Source organism: Hippichthys cyanospilos, chromosome 10, assembly GCF_059441005.1.
Source record: "Hippichthys cyanospilos isolate Australia breed blue-spotted pipefish chromosome 10, RoL_Hcya_1.0, whole genome shotgun sequence".
Taxonomy (NCBI): Eukaryota; Metazoa; Chordata; class Actinopteri; order Syngnathiformes; family Syngnathidae; genus Hippichthys; species Hippichthys cyanospilos.
Window position 1 is genome coordinate 3,662,172 of NC_142378.1, and position 19,713 is coordinate 3,681,884.

Sequence of the window (19,713 nt, forward strand, 5' to 3'; positions counted from 1 at the left end):
CAAGGAGCTGCTAGATCTCTTAATTTTTGCCTTGTCAGATCTTCTCGCATACAGGAAGTGTAAAACAGCACGTGGTCCTCGACTACAACTTCAAATTCATTAAAGGACTGCCCATTCCCTTTCAAGTTGGAAAACTTTTTTACGGTCCATGATGATGGTTGTGAAATACTACCGGAGGCTGTCTGCAGCTCCTCACCAGGAGGTCATAGGAGCAGGACTGAAGTCGCTTGTTTTTGCGCTGACTCCGCAAATCAACAAAACAGCAAAAGGAGACAATAATAGTTCATGTTATTAGTTAATATTACATGGAAAATAACCAGATTGTGTGCTGTGCTTGTGTATGAGAAGTTGATTCAGTCCATTGATCTCGAAGCATCGAGGCTAAAAATGACCATCAATCAATGGTGTCAAACATATGGCCCGTGGGCTGGTTCTGGCCTGCAAACAGGATTAATCCGGCCTGCGAGATGATTTTGTAATACATAGAAATGATTTTTTTTTTTTCAATCAATGAAAAACTTTGTGCTTGTACTATTTTGGACAGTATTAAAAAAGAATCATGAATCTGAAGTTGTTTTAAAGTTGTATAACTATATACCCTGATTGGTCCAGCCCACTTGGGCATAGACTTTCTTCTATGCGGCCCGCAAGCCAAAATGGAATTTATTTGATGGTAAAATTTGACCGTACGACAATTGCCACCCAGGGGGTAAACTGCTCCTTTTCATATTCACACTTTTTTTGTAAGGATGAGTGACAACAAATAAACGAGGAAGATTTATTGGTTCATCAAGAGCACAAGCGCATCAAATCATGCTGGACGTGGAAAACAAACCAGTGTGTCTTTGTTGAGGGCATAGTAATGGGAAAATGAAGCCTCATGAAGCACTTGTAATATATATTGATTTTTTTTTTTTTTTTACTCCTCTGGATGGTGGTCTTGGTTTGAAGATAAAGGTTATTGCAACGGAAATTGATTGTTTCCACTGTATCTATATTGCCTCCTAGAGGAGCTAAAAAGTATTACAAATGGTTCACGAGGCTTCATGAGGCTTTCATAAATGAAAAGGAATATCATCTACTGTGGGACAGCATGTGTGAGTGATGCTCTGCTAACAAGCAGGACCCGCCTGCTGCAGTGCTACACTTTGGCAAAAAAAAAAAAAAGTTCACATGACACATAAAAACAAACAAACAAAAAAAACAGATGTTTTGTTCCAAGAGTGTCCACTCGTAAACATTGAAAAAAACATATCAGTCAGGTAATGGGAAGATGTGGAAGAAGGGTCTCGTTAAGATTGTTTATGAATCAGTGTCTCAGGTACGTTATTTATTTATTCATTTATTTATTTATTTATGTGGAACACTATTTTGTGATCCTCTTTAACTCTAATCTAAAAAAAACAAATAAATAAACTGTGAATTAGTAACCTGGGATTGAATGTCTGGATCGTAAATACGTATAAATACGTCTTTGGGATTGAATGAGTTAAGAAAAAAAAAACGAGGTGAAAACTTTTCGTGGATAAAAGCTGTATTTGAACAATGCCTACAGTTTTTACATTTTTACTTATTAAATCCCAAAGACGTATTTTTATGTATCTCGCAAGGGTCTTGAACATTCAATCCCGGGTACATAGTTTGTTTATTTATTTATTATGCGAAAAAACTGTCTTGTGATCCTCTTTTACACTAATATCAAAAAGAAACAAAGCACAGTATATGAGTAAATTGCGATTTAATGTTTGGCCCGTGAAGACGTATAAATACGTCTTTGGGATTGAACGAGTTGATGATAAAACAAAAAACTTGACGGCGTTTCTTGGAATAACGGGCACGATTTGAGGAAATGGGACATTACAAAGGACCAAAAGAGGCTGAGAATAAATTAAGGCACTTCCTCATCTTGTGCATGTACAGTATGTCCGCTTCAAGTGTCTTTTGAAAACATTTCGCAAAAGTCACAAACTCCCAGCAAATCAAAGTTCGTCCCGCGAGGCCCTGGCGGCGGGCGGCGGCGAGTCTCCCGTGACGCTGTTCTGGGCCACGGTCCGGATGCGGCCCTGCTGGGCGGTCTTGCGGGCGTGCTGGCGGTCCCAGTCGGTGGCCACGGCCTCGTCGTCCCAGATGGTGGAGGTCTCGGTGTCGCTGATGTAGCCCGGCTCGCCCGTGTAGTGCGTGGGGTAGATGAGCAGCGGCTCCACCGAGAAGGCCCGCAGGTCTCGCGGCTCGTAGTGGGACATGTACTCCACGCTGAGGGCGACACGACGAGGATTTACCCACGACGAAGACGGACGAATGATAATGCTAGATTGAAGTAAATATCAAAAGTAGCTCTCTAAAATCACAAAATAATGTGCAATGAGATTGATTTTCAAATGTTTTAACAACATTCAAAGCTATTAGCGTTTGAACACAAATGGTGCAGAAGCTCATGAAGACAGACACAACAATACATTTTGAGAATTGAATAATCAATTAAAAAAAAAAAATTCTATTCTTTTATTCAAAACATGTTTTTGTTTGATTGCTGGTTTATTCCATAATACATCAGAGAATAAGCTACAAATTGTTTTTTTAATATAAAAGCAGATGTTTGCAAATTATTTCTTTGATTCAACACAGATAAAAAGTCTGTTTTCAAAGAGAGCTAAAAAAAAAATCAGAGAATTTAATTGTATATTAGAATTGCATCTATAGAAATATACATATATAAGCTAAACAATATACTGCATAACATAATTTGAAAGCAGACTGATTATAATTAAGTAAAACTAAGAAACAAACAAATATTCTCTTATTTTGGAAAACACTTCAGTTTTTGAGACTACTTCCTGACATTGGATTGTCACTTAAAAAAAAACAAACAAACAAAAAAAAAAAAAGAGTATATACACATATATATATATATATATATATATATATATATATATATATATATATTAGTGTTGCTTCAACCAACTTGTGAGTATTGTTCTTTTTGCCGTCTACAGGTGTTTCTGCACCGTTTGTGTTCCAAAATGTATTGACCCCAAAGTCACTTGCAACCCTTGCAAAAAATGCCTCCCTTATTTCATTTTGCTTTCTCTGAACAATAAAGCACGGACGAGTGCCATAATTCCCATTTCTTTCCCTATTGAGTGAAGGCATGACTGTGAATACACACATTGTGTATTTACAGAGTAATCTACACAGGAAACAGTGGACACACATCTCTGTGTATTTGCATAGGGACACGCAGCGCGGCTCCCTGGGCCGCCCCCACCTCCAGGCCGCTATCAATGGGAATGCTGTCCCCTTCTCCGGGCGGCAGGAAGAGCCTTGGCAGCCCGCATTCCTCAAAAGGAGGCGAGCGAAGGGGGGAGGGGGAGGAGGGGCGGCGGGCGACACAGGCCCGGCGCACAAACTCAGACGTTTGTTGAGGAGAGCCGTGCAGAAGGTGCAGAAAGACAAAAAAATTTGAGGAGTGATGGATAAATTCCCTAGAATTCCTTTGTATGCATTTTTGAAGCTATTCTCATTGATTTTTGCAAATAACATAAAAAACCGACATATTAATAATCACATTTATAATACATAATAGTGCAAAATCAACATTGTATATTTATTAATGTATAAAATAAAAGTAATGGAATAATACCATTAAAAAATGGAATGCATTGTCATGTTGACTGTTTTGAAATATTTAAAATATTTTTTTCAACTATTTGGTAAATGAGATAATAAACATATTATGTTATATATATTTATAAAAATATTTTCCATTCCAGTTTGAACTTCAAACATTTTTTTTCTTAACCTTATCTAGAACAACAGTCCTATCAGTCCAATGTGCCCCCCCCAACAGAATACAAAGGACACTGTGCATCCCTTGTAAGTCTACACCAGCCTCAGGAACAATCCAAACACTGTTCAATGCGCGCATGAAGACGAGGTCAATGGAATAAAAAGTGAGCTTAGCGAAAAAAAAAAAGAAAACTCGGCACAAAGACCATTCTTTGTTTGTTCTGCATCACCTGCTCCATCCTTATGTAAAAGTGTAGTGCACCTGCATGAGTCTATTTGGAGCCATGAGTAAATATTTGTGCTCACCAAGCTCGTCTAAAAGTGTCTTCCTTGTTTGTGTTTGTAAATGTAACTTGCACTCAGACGCTTGAATTCTGTTCTTCTGTTTGCACAGAGTCTCCAAAAAAATGAATATTTATATTATTTTCAAAGTATTGTCATCGTGAATCGATTCGATGCTAGCAAAGCTTTTATTAGCCATGTCCAAATCGCGTGATCGTAAACCAGGTGACATCACTTTCGGCTGATTGGAATCGACAGGAAAAAGATCGGGTTTGAATTTTTATCGTATTTCATTTTATGAATTGATTTTTTATTTAATTTAAGTGCTACGAAGCAACAAAATCATCCAGAGATCCACTTACGCTATTTCATGCTACGCTACATCGCAACACAGCCGAAAACAAAAGAAGAAAACAACGGGACGACGTTTTGCTAGCTGTCGCCAGAAGCTAATGTGAAGCTAGCATCGTAAAACAATGCGAATGTTCGTAACGTGGAAATATTTTAAAGTGGATTTTGCGGAAGTGGAACACATTTTTTACTCCGAATGATTTTGGGTAACTTACTTGGGATGTTTGTTGAACATGACGGGCAGGAACTCATCGACGGGCAGCATCTTGGTGAAGGGTTTGGCGTCCAGCAGTTTGCTAGCTCCCTGCAGGGACAGCGCGTAGCCTAGCGTCCAGTACGAATAGTCGGCCTCCACCAGATTGTTGACGCCGTCCACCGAGCGTTCGGGTTGCTGCACTTGCATGCGCTTGCGCCCCACGTAGCTGAATCGCAAAGGAGGATCTCGGTCTTTTACAGTTTTTGTAATAAATATGATCTCACAAAGCAAGTTGAGGAACCCAAAAGTCAAGTGACATGAACTTTTGTCGCTATTTTTGAACAAAGGGTATTCTTACATGAGGTCCCAGTCCAGCTGGGCTTTGTCCACGTCGTCCATGATGGCCCGCAGTCTGCGTTTAAAGCGGGGCTCCAACCTCACGTCGTCCTCGAGAACTAGAACTTTCTGAAGGCCGCGCTCCACAACCTGTGGATCCAAAAGGATGGCTTGATTCGTGGTGCACGTGTCAGGCTTGCCGCTTCAGGGAATTAAATCCCAAACTTAGTCACTATGAAGCATAAATCTTCATCTGTCTTGGGAAGTCATTGCTTCATGAATCACAAGAAGTCATCCAGGTCCTGAAGCTACAAAGCAGCCCCGGACCACAATTACCACAGCAATGTTCTACTGTTGGTATTGCGTTCTGCCAGGCCTACAAAAATATTTCACTTTTTTATGTTATTCTACAAATTAGAATATTCTGCTGAGAGACAACCTATTCCTCTGTGTCCATTGCAGTGGACATGTGTTTTTAGTCTATATCTTTTGACTCATTGGAGCTACTGTATCATACTAAGTCCTAGGGAGCTCAGTAGAGAACATCCTGGTCTATCAAATGATGGCTCAGATAGTTGGCTGGGATGAAATTCACTTAGCTGTCTTGCTGAGACAAAAATGGACACAAATTAATCGAAAGCATCCAAAGGTATCAGAAATCTTTCATATATTTTGAGCAAATTTATGAGGAGACTTTGGATGGTGGCATGGTGCCGTCCTGTTAAGGTTTGTGTATGTCTTTTTTTTTCAGAAACTGGGAAAGGAGGCAAATAATTTTTCGGGACACTACAAGCTCATATGCACTTCTGTCAAATGGGGCTATGAGTACCCCTAGAGGTACGTGAAGGCACTTCAGGGGGTTTCTGTAGGTGTCAGCAAATCTAACTGAATAGATTTTAGTGCTTTGCAGAAACGGTCCATGTATCTTTTCAAATTAAGAGCAAATTAAGTGGAACATGAACAGGAGCATAGCCCATTTTTTTTAATGTGCATTGTTATAATATAATGTATGTGTGAATTAAATTGATCGTGTTTGCTGACCTTTAACGGAAACAGATGATGTTAATCAAAATCGCTAACCCATTAGCATCGACAAATTTTATTTAAAAATTCATATTTATTGAACAAAATAAAATCAACTCACATTCAACCTTAGTAGATTAGAGATACTACTCCAAATGTAGTTGAACATTTTTAACGTTTTTTCATCAAAAAATGCTTACTGGTTAGGAGGTACTTGGCTGAAAAAAAAAAAAAAATCACGCTGCCTTTGCTAGTCTCACCTGGCTCCAAATGGAGTGATGGCTAAGGAAGCAGCCGATCTCGCCTCTGGTCAGGACCCGGCCCGAGTACGGGTCCTTGTAGCCGGGCAGCATTTCGATTCCCAGCGCCTGCAGCTGGGACGTGTTGAGAGCTCTGAGAGGTTGGGAGAAAAATTCCCGCTTAGTCGCTTGCTCCAAAAACTGTTAGTCAGACACTACATGTCCCAGCATGCCGCTGGTATGGAAAAGGGATTAGGACTTTCTCAGTAGGATTAAAGCAGGAGCGACGGGTAGGAAGTCAAAGGCGTTTGGATAAATAGGTGAGACGTGAGACTGTATCGCGCCCGTTCTATCAAACTGAAATAACATCTGGATTTTTACTCTTCAAACTGGTCGGACTATTCGCATACACGACATAAGAATGAGTCCATGGAGTCTTATTTGCCCAAAATAAGCGGGTCAAAGGTTCGGGATTAAAATGTTTGACCTACTTGCCGTCCACGGCGGCCGCCAGCGTGGCGTGCAGGCCGAGCGCCGACATTGTTTTCAGCATCCGGCTTCTTCTGTCCTGCCGACGCTTCAGGTTTATCAGGAAGATCTAAAGCAATAAAAACTGTTATTCGTTCAGTATGTGCGGAGGCAGGAAAACAGGAAAGGAACAGGAAGAAAACTGACTTCATCGAAACCCATGGTGTCCTGCGGCGATGGTGGAGAATGCAAGTGCTCGGAAGGCTCAAGATGGTGGTCAACTGGGGGGTGGACAGAGAGATACATATAGATTAGTGATCTCCTCTTAGATTTTCAAGTAGGAAGGGAAGGAGGGAAAAGGAAGGAAGGTGTTAAGGAAGGAAGAAAGGAGGGAAAGAAAGAAGGAAAGGAAGAAGGAGAGAAGAAAGGAAGGAAGTAAAGTGTAGATAAATGGGTAGATAGGAAGGAAGACGGATCTGAAGGAATGAAATGAAATGGGGGCAGTTAAATAGGTGGATAGGAAGGAAGGAAAAAAAGATGGAAGAAAGGAGGGGACTAAGGAAGGAAGAAGGAAGGGAAGGAAAAGAAGAAAGAAAAGAAGGATGGTTTGGAGAAGGAGGGAAAAAAGGAAGCAAGAAAGAAGGAAGGAAGGAAGGAAGGAAGGAAGGAAGGAAGGAAGGAAGGAAGGAAGGAAGGAAGGAAGGAAGGAAGGAAGGGAGTTGTCGATGGTAGATGGGGAGGAAGACAGATATGAATGAAGGAAAGAATGAAAGCTGGTGCAGTTAAACAGTAAGAGAAAAGGAAGGAAGGAAGGCAGGAAAGGACTCAGGAAGGAAGAAAGGCAGGAAGAAAGGAAGGAAGGAGGATGAAAAGAAAGGATGGATGTAAGGAAGGCAGGCGTGTGTAAGTGGATGGGGGAAGACAGGTTTGAAAGAAGGAAGGAAGGAAGGAAGGAAGGAAGGAAGGAAGGAAGGAAGGAAGGAAGAAAGGAAGGAAAGAAGGAAGGGAGTTGTCGATGGTAGAGAGGGAGGAAGACAGATATGAATGAATAAAATAATGAAAGCTGGTGCAGTTAAACAGGAAGAGAAAAGGAAGGAAGGAAGGAAGGCAGGAAAGGACTAAGGAAGGAAGAAAAGCGGGAAGAACGGAAGGACGGAGGATGAAAAGAAGAATGGATGGAAGTAAGGAAGTGGAGTAAGTGGATGGGGGAAGACAGGTTTGAAAGAAGGCAAAAATGAAGGAAGGCATTGCTTTAGCGTTCCTTCGTTCCTTCCTCTTTTAGCTGCAAGCCTAGTAGGAAAATAGGAAGTCAGGGAAGAAAAAAGGAAGGGAGGAAGAAAGGAAGGAATGCAGGCATGTGTAAGTAGAAGGAAAGATAAAGGAAGGCGTTGCATTTGCCTTCCTTCCTTCCCTTAGATGCATGCTAAATAAGTAAATAGGAAGTAAGGGACAAAAAGGAAGGAAGGAAGGAACGAAGGAAGGAAGGAAAAAGGAAGGGAGATGGGTGTGCCTTCCATGGACGATCTCATGGGAATAAGTTAATACGTTTGCGTCATCCACAAATGATGATTTTGCGACATTTGCCGCAAAATGTAGTATTTCTTCTTAAGTGCAGGCCGGCAAGTGGCGCGAAGGCCGAGAAGCCAAAAAAAGAAAAAAAAAAAGAAAGCCCGACGAGGCCCATTTGGGATGACAGGATGCAATCAGAGACGCCAGCGGAGGTCAAGGGGAACGGGCCCACTCAAATTGCTGGAAAGTGCGTCTATACCCTGTGTGTGTGTGTGTGTGTGTGTGTGTGTGTGTGTGTGTGTGTGTGTGTGTGTGTGTGTGCGTGCGCACTCACTCAAGGCCTCCGTGATGGTGTGTATGAAACTCTCGCGCTCATCCTCAACATTCTGGTGCGGCTTGAGCGGGACGGGAAGGAAGCCGTAATGCTCTCTGTTGCACACGTGCATTTGCACACCTGAACCACACACACATGCATGCACGCGTTTATATAACCGCACACACACATGCGCGCAACAATTTTGACTAGATAGATGACATAATTTTTTCTGTGAAAAAAGTGTGTGTGTGTTTATGTATGTATTTGTTTTTCATATAGTTTACATTGAAGCTTCTCCAGGATTTCTTCTTACTCTTCATATTTATTTATTTTTAATCAGTTTTGTATGTTTCATCATCAAATTGAGTGCGTATTCAATTCAATTTTAATGAAAAAAAAAATCCAAATGTATTTAATAGATTGGATGTATTATTGAATATGCAATTAATGATTTATTATTAATAAAAAGTTACTGAAGATGCATTCAATTTTCAATATTTTTTTATTATTTTCTTATTATTTTCATTGCTTTATTGAACTGATTTTTTAATTGAATATGCAATTCATGATTTATTATTTATGGAAAGTTAGCAAAGATGCATTTGAATTATTGTTAACGAAAATGAAAATATTCATGAAAATCATTTTACAGTGAGTCACAAAATAACAATTTTCCCCTTGAAAAATTATCTGAGAAATTTAGCAGCCTTGAAAACGAGGCCCATCAAATTCCATGACGCTCTCCGCATAACCTTGTCCTCGGCGCCACTACACACACTTATCAGATAAGCGACGCAGCTGCAAAACGTACCCCGAAGCAATTTGTGTGTTTAGAATCGAACTGAAGGAGCGGGTAGCAAATATGCGGCCCGCCGTCGTAAACCTGCGACCCCGCTAGCCAAATCTCTGCCTTCAATGTCCTGGCGGGTAAACGCAACACATTCCTGTCAAGTCTATGAAATGGAAATCTCCGAGGAGCTTGGCCGGAGTCGGACGCGGATTACAATTGGCGGGCCGGCTCCAAATGCGCTAGTTAGCCGCCGGCGCGACTCACCGGCTTGCCGCGCGGAGAAGGCAAACACCATGATGTCATCGAAGGCCCAGCTGTAGTCGGGGTGAGGCGGGTAGAAGGCCAGGTCCCGGCTGGCCTCCCGTCTCAGGTCCAACAGGAAGGTGCTGTGCACCATGGGAACCGGGAAGCAGCCCAGACGCTTCCACTCCCGGATCGGCTGGTAGTCCGGGGTTCTTTTGTAGTAGCCCTGAAGGACGGCGCGTTTGAATGGAGGACATGCGCGCGTTGGGGGTGAGCGGTTGAGTTAGCGCCGTTGCTACGCAAATCAGACACAATAACATGCGGCTTTGGGTGACGCGATCCTCCGGGCATGGCTACGCTAATTGGATTTTTCTGTGATGCTGTGAGAGTGATGTTCCACACCCTACCGCTCACGCAGACACATCAGATTATATAAACAAAGATTGAAGGGGAGGTAACTGCAGTGACGCTAATATTTTAATTTATTTTAGGGGGAAGGAAGGAAGGAAGCAAGGAAGGAAGGATAGATGAGAAAGGAAGGATGGATGGATGGATGGATGGATGGATGGATGGATGGATGGATGGATGGATGGAAGAATAAGTAAGAAAGTAAGGAAGGAAGAGAGGATGAAGGAAGTAAGGAAGGAAACATGAGGAAGGAAGGATGAAGGAAGGATGGATGGATGGATGAATGGATGGATGGATGGATGGATGGAAGAAGTAATAAGTAAGAAAGTTAGGAAGGAAGAGTGTATGAAGGAAGGAAGGAAGGAAGGAAGGATCAAGGAAGGATGGATGGATGGATGGATGGATGGATGGAAGAAGTAATAAGTAAGAAAGTAAGGAAGGAAGAGTGGATGAAGGAAGGAAGGAAGGAAGGAAGGAAGGGTGATGGATGAATGGATGGAGGAAAAAATAAGGAAAAAGGAAGGAAGGAGGGATGAAGGAAGGAAGGATGAATAAATGTATGGATGGATGCAGGAAGAAAGGAATGAAGTAAGGAAGGAATGAAGGAAGGACAGATGTAGGGATGGATGGAGGAACAAACAAGGAAAAAAAGGAAGGAAGGTGGGATGAAGGAAGGATTGATTGCTCAATCCACTCATCCATGGATGCAGGATGGATGGATGGATGGAGGGTGGAAGACAGGCAGGAAAGATCCATGATGGATGGATGGAAGAAGGAAGGAGGCAAGGATTTACGAATGGATGATAGATGTATGGAAGGACGGAAGCATGAATGGATGGATGGATGATGAATGGAGGAATTGAAGGATTTATAGATGAATGGATGGATGGATGCTCAAAAAGATGGAAGCATAGATGGATTGACAGAGGGATGAATGTCCAGGTTGTACCTGCGGAGTCATGCCGCACCAGTAGTTGGAGTACAAGGAGCGGGACTCCAACATGGGGGCGGCCAGGGTCAAGTTCTCAGCAATGAGCAGGTTGAGCACTCGCGGGTTGGTCAGTAGGTTGTCGCTGTCTACAAACTACACAACAGAACCACGCAAACGCCAAACCAAAAAATCCCTTTGAATCAACGGCAGTCAAACAAATTTTGGATCTTCCTCTTACCAGTATGAAGTCTGCCCATCGTTCCCTGGCCGCCTTGAGCGCCGCCTGCCTCAGCTTCATCACGTGGTTGAACCTGGACGCAGGCCAGTGCTTCGGACCCCACTCGTCTATGTAGGACCTTCAAAGAGTGTGGCTGATTACTCAAAAAAGGCTTTTTTTCAAGCTAATTTTTTGTTTCCCAAACTTTATGGCGGCTTGGGTTTGTTTTGAGTTCACGATCTGGACTCGACAAATTGCTAACCTGGGTTCCTCCATGGGCCTCCACTCCACATAATGGTAGAGGCGTTGGGCATTCTTCAGCCATTCTCGCAACATTGCCGTGGTATTGTCGATGTTGTGGTCGGTCGCCGCCCTGCAACGACACCGATATACTGACATAGACGTAATGTCTGAACGTTGTTAAGAATCTTGTTTTCACATTTTATTTTTGATTTGAATCCTGTTTTTAATCAGCGCTGCATCTGGAAAGCCCAACGGACTTAAACCATTCCAAACCTTTTGCATGTGGTTTGTTTGGGTATGCGCATTCAAACAAAAAGCATGTAGCAACAAGCTCGGATGCGCGTGCATTCAGTCATACAAAAAAAAAAAAAAAAAGAGACGTCGCATAATGACTGCTTGTTATTTCGTTCTATTTTATGGTGAGGAACACCTGACTCTGCACTGTAATAAAGAGTAGAGACACACACATATTTACATGCTTCTTCAAACACTAAACCGCACATTAGCGAGACAAACAAGTATGCGAAAAATCCCAGCTCAGGTTAAATGAGAGACCACGACGTGGATTAAGGGTTAAATATATTAGCTAGCTAGCTAGCTAGCTAACCGGCTGGCTAAATGGATATGACACTATCTAGTTTTATAGCTTAACGGTTGGCTAAATACTTAAGTAGCTAGCTTGCAGGCTAACTGGCTCGATAGTCACATGGCTAGCTAGCTAGACAGCCAGCGTCACATTTACAAGTAGCAAAGTAGAATTTAGGCTCACAATTTGGCGAGCAAGATAGCAGAGAAAAAGAAATATTTTAGCTATCATTGAAGCTGACATTTTACACGATGTTTAGAATTTAGCAAGGAGCTGTCACTTAGACTGTTGCAAATTTAACAGCTAGATTGTTGGAAACGTTAATGTCGTTTTGGTCCCAATTTAATTTGCACATTGTTGCACTGCCTTTTTATGTAAAAGACTACAAAAACTCGGAGTTTTTGCTCTAACATATTACCGCAATTCGTGTTAAAGATTTTTGTTTGAATCCGATTTTAAAAGAAATTAGCCACAATCTACATGGATTAGGGATTAAATATGATAGCTAGCTAGCTAGCAAGCGATGTTGCTGGTTAGACAGTTAGTTAGCTTGCTAAGTATTGCACCTTAAAATTGGCAAAATAAAAAGAAAGTAAGAAGTAAAATGCATGAAAAAACTGTTTTATTTTGACAAATAATGTCAAAAAATAATTAAAATGTAATCAACAGGCATCATTATTTTTAGCATTTTTTGTTATTTGGTTTATGTTGCAAGAATAGTATCTCAATTGCTCCATTTTTTCACTTCACTCAAGCTCAATTTTAGCTCAGATTAAAAAAAAATGTTCACGTGACAGCTTGGGACTTGAAAAACTTGTTGGTTTTGATGTGCAAAACGTAAACATACTACTCAAAATTACGATCAAATATTTTCAAGTACATTTGAGTTTCGGATGAGAAGCTAATGCATTGAAACAAACCCTGTACATAAAAAAAAGGCATGCCAACTGTTTTGCATGCGCGTGTGCCTGCACAGTCCAAAATAGACTTTGGGAGAGAGTTACAGGGGCGAGGAGTGGAAAAGTCCACCAAAGAAACAGCGTGCTTACGTCTGTGTTTATGTGTGCACACTTCCAGGTACGAATAAGCTTGCAATTTGCTAATTGACGTGTTACTCTTCAGGCGAATAACAGCGAGCGGCGGCGTCTCACAGCGGCTTTACATGTGCAATATTTACCTGTGAGAGCCTGGGTGTGTAATTTGCAGATAAGTAGTAAAAAAAAAAAAAAAAAAAAAGAAAACATGTGCACAACACAAGTGTGCACGTGTCAGGTTGTGGTGCATGTTGTAATATCCTTGTCATGACATGACAGTCGACTGGGAAATTGTCCTTGTTTTTCCAGCCGTCTGTAAAGGAAGATTTTAACTTGTATTCTGGGGCATAAAAAGGGAATACTAATATGGAATAATTTTGGTGTTGAACAGCCGACTGAAAATTCAAATCAAAATAAAAATCACCGTCATCTGCATAGGAGTGAAAGGAAATATCATGCCTTGTTGGGATAATGCGCAACTATAGCTAAAACAGCAGGGGCCCCGAAATTGAACCCTGTGGAACACCACTGAGGATGAGTGGGATTTAAACTAACGAAGGCTAATCCAAAAAAAGTTCTGCCTACCAAAGAGGATTTAAATCACTCGAGTGCGAGCCTTAATGCTCCTCTGGTGCTGCAAATATTTAGATGAATGCTCATTATCCAAGGTATACCACACCATCTGACCAATATCGACGGTAAAGGCTTGTGGAAAGGAGACGTCGATTCACTTTTTGTCAGCTGTTGCTATCGCTGATTGTAGACAAACAAACAACCGGTTATTGTAGCAGTTCCTAAGAACAATATGAATTCTGGAAAAGAAATTCTTAAGACAATGAATAACCAGCCTGTAAACCATCAACATAAATCATCCATTTCATAAATCATCACAGATGACACACAAAACACCAAATTGCCTCCTTTCGGCTTCATATTCGTCTAATGTTCTAAATGAGCGTGTTTTCACGGATTTTCAAATGCAGCTTCTTCTCAGTTGTCGTTTTGTTTTTCTCATGCACAGCCTGCCTGCATGCACGGACGGACGGCCGGCCCTTCCCCTTTGCAGCCCTCCGAGCACACACTGTGACTTTCCATGATGACTAACACCATTACATCTCCCTGCTTCTTCGTCGCTGCTTTTTGCATCTGTAATGAAGCATCCGTGTGAAAAGTCAAACGAAAATCTTTGTCTTTCTCTGTAGATAGATAGATAGATAGATAGATAGATAGATAGATAGATAGATATAGATAGATAGATAGATAGATAGATATAGATAGATAGATATAGATAGATATAGATAGATAGATATAGATAGATATAGATAGATAGATATAGATAGATATAGATATAGATAGATAGATAGATAGATAGATAGATAGATAGATAGATAGATAGATAGATAGATAGATAGATAGATAGATAGATAGATAGATAGATAGATAGATAGATAGATACGAGTTAGCTTGCTAGCTAGCGTGATAGAAAGCTCGCGGGTTAGCTTGCTAGCTTGAAGATAGATAGAGATAGATAGATAGATAGATAGATAGATAGATAGATAGATAGATAGATAGATAGATAGATAGATAGATAGATAGATAGATAGATAGATAGATAGATAGATAGATAGATAGATAGATAGATAGATAGATAGATAGATAGATAGATAGATAGATAGATAGATAGATAGATAGATAGATAGATAGATAGATAGATAGATAGATAGATAGATAGATGCTGTTCTTACAATCCAATAATGTCATGCATGGTGTCCACTTAGCCTGATTTTAGAGATTTATGATAGTCTCGTTGCAGTCTCATTACTTTGCTCCCCAAAGGTGTATTTTTTTTTTTTTTAAATGTTCCCATTTCCTTCGCTGTCTTCGTATATAATTAACATCTGGACAACATGTGTCCAGGGGCCTCACCTAGTTACAACCTGCATTTCATATTTTAACTATGCTGGTCCTTTAAAGCTTCATTAGGTAACAATAAACAATACCTTTCAAGTTGTGTTGATGCTACATTTTTTGTAATGACATTTTGCAAAAAGTACTGATGCTAAACTAGCTTGTAATGAGGTGAACATTTGACCGCTATCACACCGTTTTTTCTATTATATTTGTAGACCAGCCAGGACACTAATAAAGTTGGCGCCATGTTGCCTCAACTTATTTCAGATTTTTTTGACAAGAAAACAAATATCACTGTATCCTAAAACAGTCAAAACTCTTTAAAGCTAACGATGCTAGTTTAAAAATGACATTTTCTGAAAAGTATAGATTCAACACTGGAGGCTTATCACATTTATAACTACCACTACTTGGTACTTAAATTTTATCATAAGGAAAAATATCACAATGTTATAATCAACTGAACTTTAGGAAGGAATATGTGATTCAGAGTGCCTTGTTGTCAGCCACGAGTGCATGCATTTCACGGAGAAAAGATGGAGGAACAAGGTGAAAAGAAACGAGGTTAAAAATATATATTTTTTAAAAAGTTAAAAATCACATGTCGACAGGAACCAATTGAAACTGCTTTAGAGTGCCTCGTCGTTGCATGGAAAAGCTTCACAATGAGCCAGTGAAATTGGCAAGTTTTTTTTTTTAATCATTCATCAAATCATCATGGTTAACAGCAGCCTCCAATATTGCAAATACTCTCGACATTCGAACATCTTTCCCGTAAAGACGGAGAAGAAAAAGAGCGGCAAATTCCTCATGAGTCTCAGCGTCAACACAAAGTGGACTTGCGCTCAAGTGCGACATTCAGTAGTCACATTCAAGGTTACGTGGGGGCTTTGCGCCTTTGCCCTCCCAAATCATAAAAAGACCGGAGGCTGCAAAAAACGCGCGGCTTCGAACGCATCATTCGGAATGAGCCATACTAACAAACAATGGACAGTCTTTGGAAGGCTGCCGAAAAACAAGCAAAGCCGCAAAGATGCGTTTCCTCTTGCAAGTAAAGACGTCTAATCAGTGCCTGTCATCAATTGGCTTTTGTATACGCAAATAAATGCCAATAAAACTTTCCTAAAGATTTTTTTTTTTGGTACTCTGCGGGCCTAATGAGGGTAATGAAGTCAGTCACACGGTCGTGAAAACACAAACAAGTTCATGCTGAAACTCAGTGGCCAGCTGTACTATATGTTTAGGGATAAATAAAAAAAAAATTCGGATTGAAATCCAACAAAGAGCAATTGGAAGCATTTTCCCGCCTGGTTTTTATCAAGATGTGACCTTCATGCGGTGATGAGGTTTTCGACAAAAACTTGGATTTGAAAAAAGCAGTCAAAGCGGGATAATAAAAGGCAGCTGCAAAGTGTATTCGGAATTTTGCATTTGGAGGGGAAAAAAAAAAGCTTCTTCACAGGTGAACTAATGCAACACTTATCTTAATAGATCGTAAGATTTCAAATATAAACTTTAATTATTATGATGACGTCCACAGCTCTGCAATTTGTGACCTGATGTCATGTCAGGAACGTTTTTTTTTTATTTGGGGGTAATAAGAGGCATTGTGCCAGGTGTGTGCTCAAGTCACGTCACCGCTCAGTTGCAGGAAGGTGTATGAAAAGAGGTAGATCGGAAGGAAGGAAGGAAGGAAGGAAGGAAGGAAGGAAGGAAGGAAGGAAGGAAGAAAAACAGGAAAAAAGGAAGGAAAAAAGGAAGGAAAAAGGAAGAAAGGGACTGAGGAAAACCAGAAGGAAGGAATGAAGGACTGAAGGAAGCAAAGAGCTGAACGAAGAAAGAAAGAAAGAATATTTTGCACAACTGTCGAACGAAAATCATTTCACGTCATAAAGCATCATCCACATCAAAAAGCTGACTGAGATATTATATCCTACTAAGAAGAATCTAAACGATATATCATTTTGTTTTGATTGATGTTTCCTTGTTTACCAAATAACGTCCACATTATTTCTCATGTCGATGGCTTGAATAAATAATAATTGAATAAACGCACAAATATTGGAATATCTCATATAATTGACTGATTCCTAATAATAATTGACACAATCCAATCTTTCTACTTTGTGTACTCTTTGGCAAGCTTGTGCAGGTGTACCTAATCAACTGACCTTCCCATTGACTTTGCATGTGATCCAAAGCGAGCTTGTACACATTTTTGGACACGCATGACTTACCCCCACTGGTACCCCCCCCCCCCCCCCCCCCATTTTCTCTTTTAATCCTGCTGTCAAAGCAACTTAATGTCTCCTTTTAAGCCCCTCCCCCCTCCCTTTTTTTTAAATAATTGCCTCTTCATAACGCACTAATGAGAGTTTACCTGCTGCTTTATTGTGCACAGTCAGCCTCTGTCATTAAACACACATGCGCACAATTAAAAACAAAACCAACGGCTAACTTTTACAAATGATGCTCAAATAATTTAAAAAATGGCTCTGACCAGATAGCGATGCGCTCCTTGGGGTAGTCCAGCCTCTCGATGCATCCCAGGTGCTGAGCGAGGCTGTGCGCCGAGTTGCGAGCCACGATGGCGATCAGGACTTTGGGCCGGAGCAAGGCCGACTCCTCCGCGGGGCTCGCGTCCGCCTCCTGCACCAGCGTCACCGGCTCAGAGTAGGCGCCGGCCCGCGCGGCGCACAAGGCGGCCAAGAACAGCAGAGGCGCCCGCATCTCGATGGCTTTCCTGGCTGCTGGTGCTGTTGGACCCGCCCGGACACGCAGAAGTCCTGACTGGAGAGTGGAGTGTGTGAGAGTGCGCGTGTGAGAGGGAGGGAGGGAGGGGGTGAGAAAGGGAGAGACTCCTGTCGCACCTTCAGCCACTCAGCAACTTTTAGGATACAGAGGAGTGGACCCCCGCTATTCGCGGGTGATGTGCGACGACACAGTCCGCAAACAGCGAAATACCGCGAATGAACAAAACAAGATGTTTTATCATTTAGACTTCAATGTAGCCACCTTTCGCAACTGGCTTTGCACATCATGGCGTTTTCTCAGAAAGCGTGACGATGTATGAACTGGAATAACTTTTTTTTTTCTCAGACCAAAACAAAACATTGTTCTCTCAGTAAGCTTAAATCAAGAATGATTCTTTACATCTGAAGTGACTTTAATATTATGAATGAACTTAGTTTTCAACCTTTGTGCTTCATTTATTTATGAAAATCTTTTTTTTTTTAATCATTCATTAGAAGTGGACAGTGCGTTATGACTTTAAACCTTGAACATTACGAATAAATATTTAAATGATGTAGCAAACAAAAATATGAATCAAAACACAATATATTAGTTTATTATTTAGATTATTTAAAGTAGGCACCTTCTGCTTTGCACATTTTGGTATTTTCACAGTCAGATTTACGACGTGAATGATGCTCCACGACCTGGAATAACTTTTTTAAAGTGTTTGAGAACATTTTAACTTTAAAAGGTAAAGTTTTGTCTAAACTGTTACTTTTATTTTTTTTCTCTTTTTTCTGTAAAGTTTTTTCTAAACTGTTTAAGTTTTTTTTTCTCAGTCAGCTTTAAGACACAGATGACGATTTATGACCTGGAAGGATTTATAGTACACAGCTGTGCATTTTCAGGCATTAATAGCTTGAATTTCATCATTTTTAAGGTGTTTCAGAATATTTGACTAGTGATGTATGTTAATTTATGAAAAGCAATAATTCACTAGAAAAGGAAGGGAAATCCAATCATTTTGAACCGTATAGCTTAAAGTTGTAATATCCCCATTCACCACTAGATGGCATAGGTTTACTAGTTGTACTTACATTAGCTATTGCACCAACCTATACTGCACTAGGAGTAGAAATCATCAATCAAAAATGTATCTAAAATGGTGTTGGTCAATAGGCTAAAGTAGAAAAAAAATTCCAAATGCAAGCACATCTCAGTCATTTGTGTCACTGTAATTTGCTGTCATTTGCACAAAGTTTGTTTAAAACGAGCGAGCGCACAAAGGTGCCCTTAATGACAGACGACACAAGATGGCAACGGCGCTCTGTTTATTTGAGCTGGCATGTTTTACTTTTCCGAGAATGTTTTCCCTCCTTGCTGAGGTAACGACAAATGACTTTTAATTCTTAGTCACCACCACGGGCAGTCCGAGGCGTGCCTGAGCAAAAATACCAACAATTGCGTGTAACCTAACAGCCCAGGTGGCAAAAGTAATCACAGTAAAGACAACTCGTGTGTTATCAATACCTTACTTTACTTGCAACAATGTGTTTGAAAAGTTTATTTTACATATTACGAGAGGGTTTGGAGCATGTCGTCTGATAGAGGATCGCGAACGGTTGATGCTTTGAACATGAGTGAAAATAACCTGGTGTCTGCTGCCACCTTGTGGACAAATCATGTCATCGCGGCGGGCCAAAATCCAGACGTCGTTGTTTTGTTTCCTGTAATCCATCAGATCAACAGGTGTGTTTTTGAAAGGGTGCCTGTAATATTGCATGTAATTTAACGTCATAAAAAAACATGAAAATAATAAAAATGCTATTCGTTTAAAAATACCACAATTTTCCTTGATATGAAGGTGTATTAAGGAGTATGAAATGAGGAAAAAAAATTCTCAAGTAATACATTGACGTGTTCAAAGAGCGAAAATTTGGGTGGCAGACACAAATGCTGCATTCGATGAACCTGGGAAGTCGAACTAATCCTACTCAAATTATCGCATTTCCGAACTCAAAGCCTTCAAATCAAACTACAAAGATAGCTCTTAGAGATACATTTTTATTTGTATTCGAAACTCGGATTGTTCGAGCGCAATTTTCTTG

General features: G+C 40.6%; 1 protein-coding gene across 1 annotated transcript; it reads right to left on the bottom strand.

The window, feature by feature from the left end:
* Nucleotides 1-764: 764 nt before the first annotated feature.
* On the bottom strand, nt 765-17,651 carry colgalt2b (collagen beta(1-O)galactosyltransferase 2b). The gene is made up of 12 exons (XM_088426554.1): nt 17,370-17,651; nt 11,358-11,468; nt 11,117-11,234; nt 10,897-11,031; nt 9,561-9,765; nt 8,525-8,644; nt 6,889-6,962; nt 6,705-6,811; nt 6,235-6,367; nt 4,974-5,101; nt 4,635-4,841; nt 765-2,253 (listed from the first exon to the last, which is right to left on the bottom strand). Exons 1-12 carry the CDS (start codon nt 17,597-17,599, stop codon nt 1,980-1,982), a joined length of 1,842 nt encoding a protein of 613 aa, XP_088282680.1. The 5' UTR covers nt 17,600-17,651; the 3' UTR covers nt 765-1,979.
* Between the last annotated feature and the right edge of the window lie 2,062 nt (nt 17,652-19,713).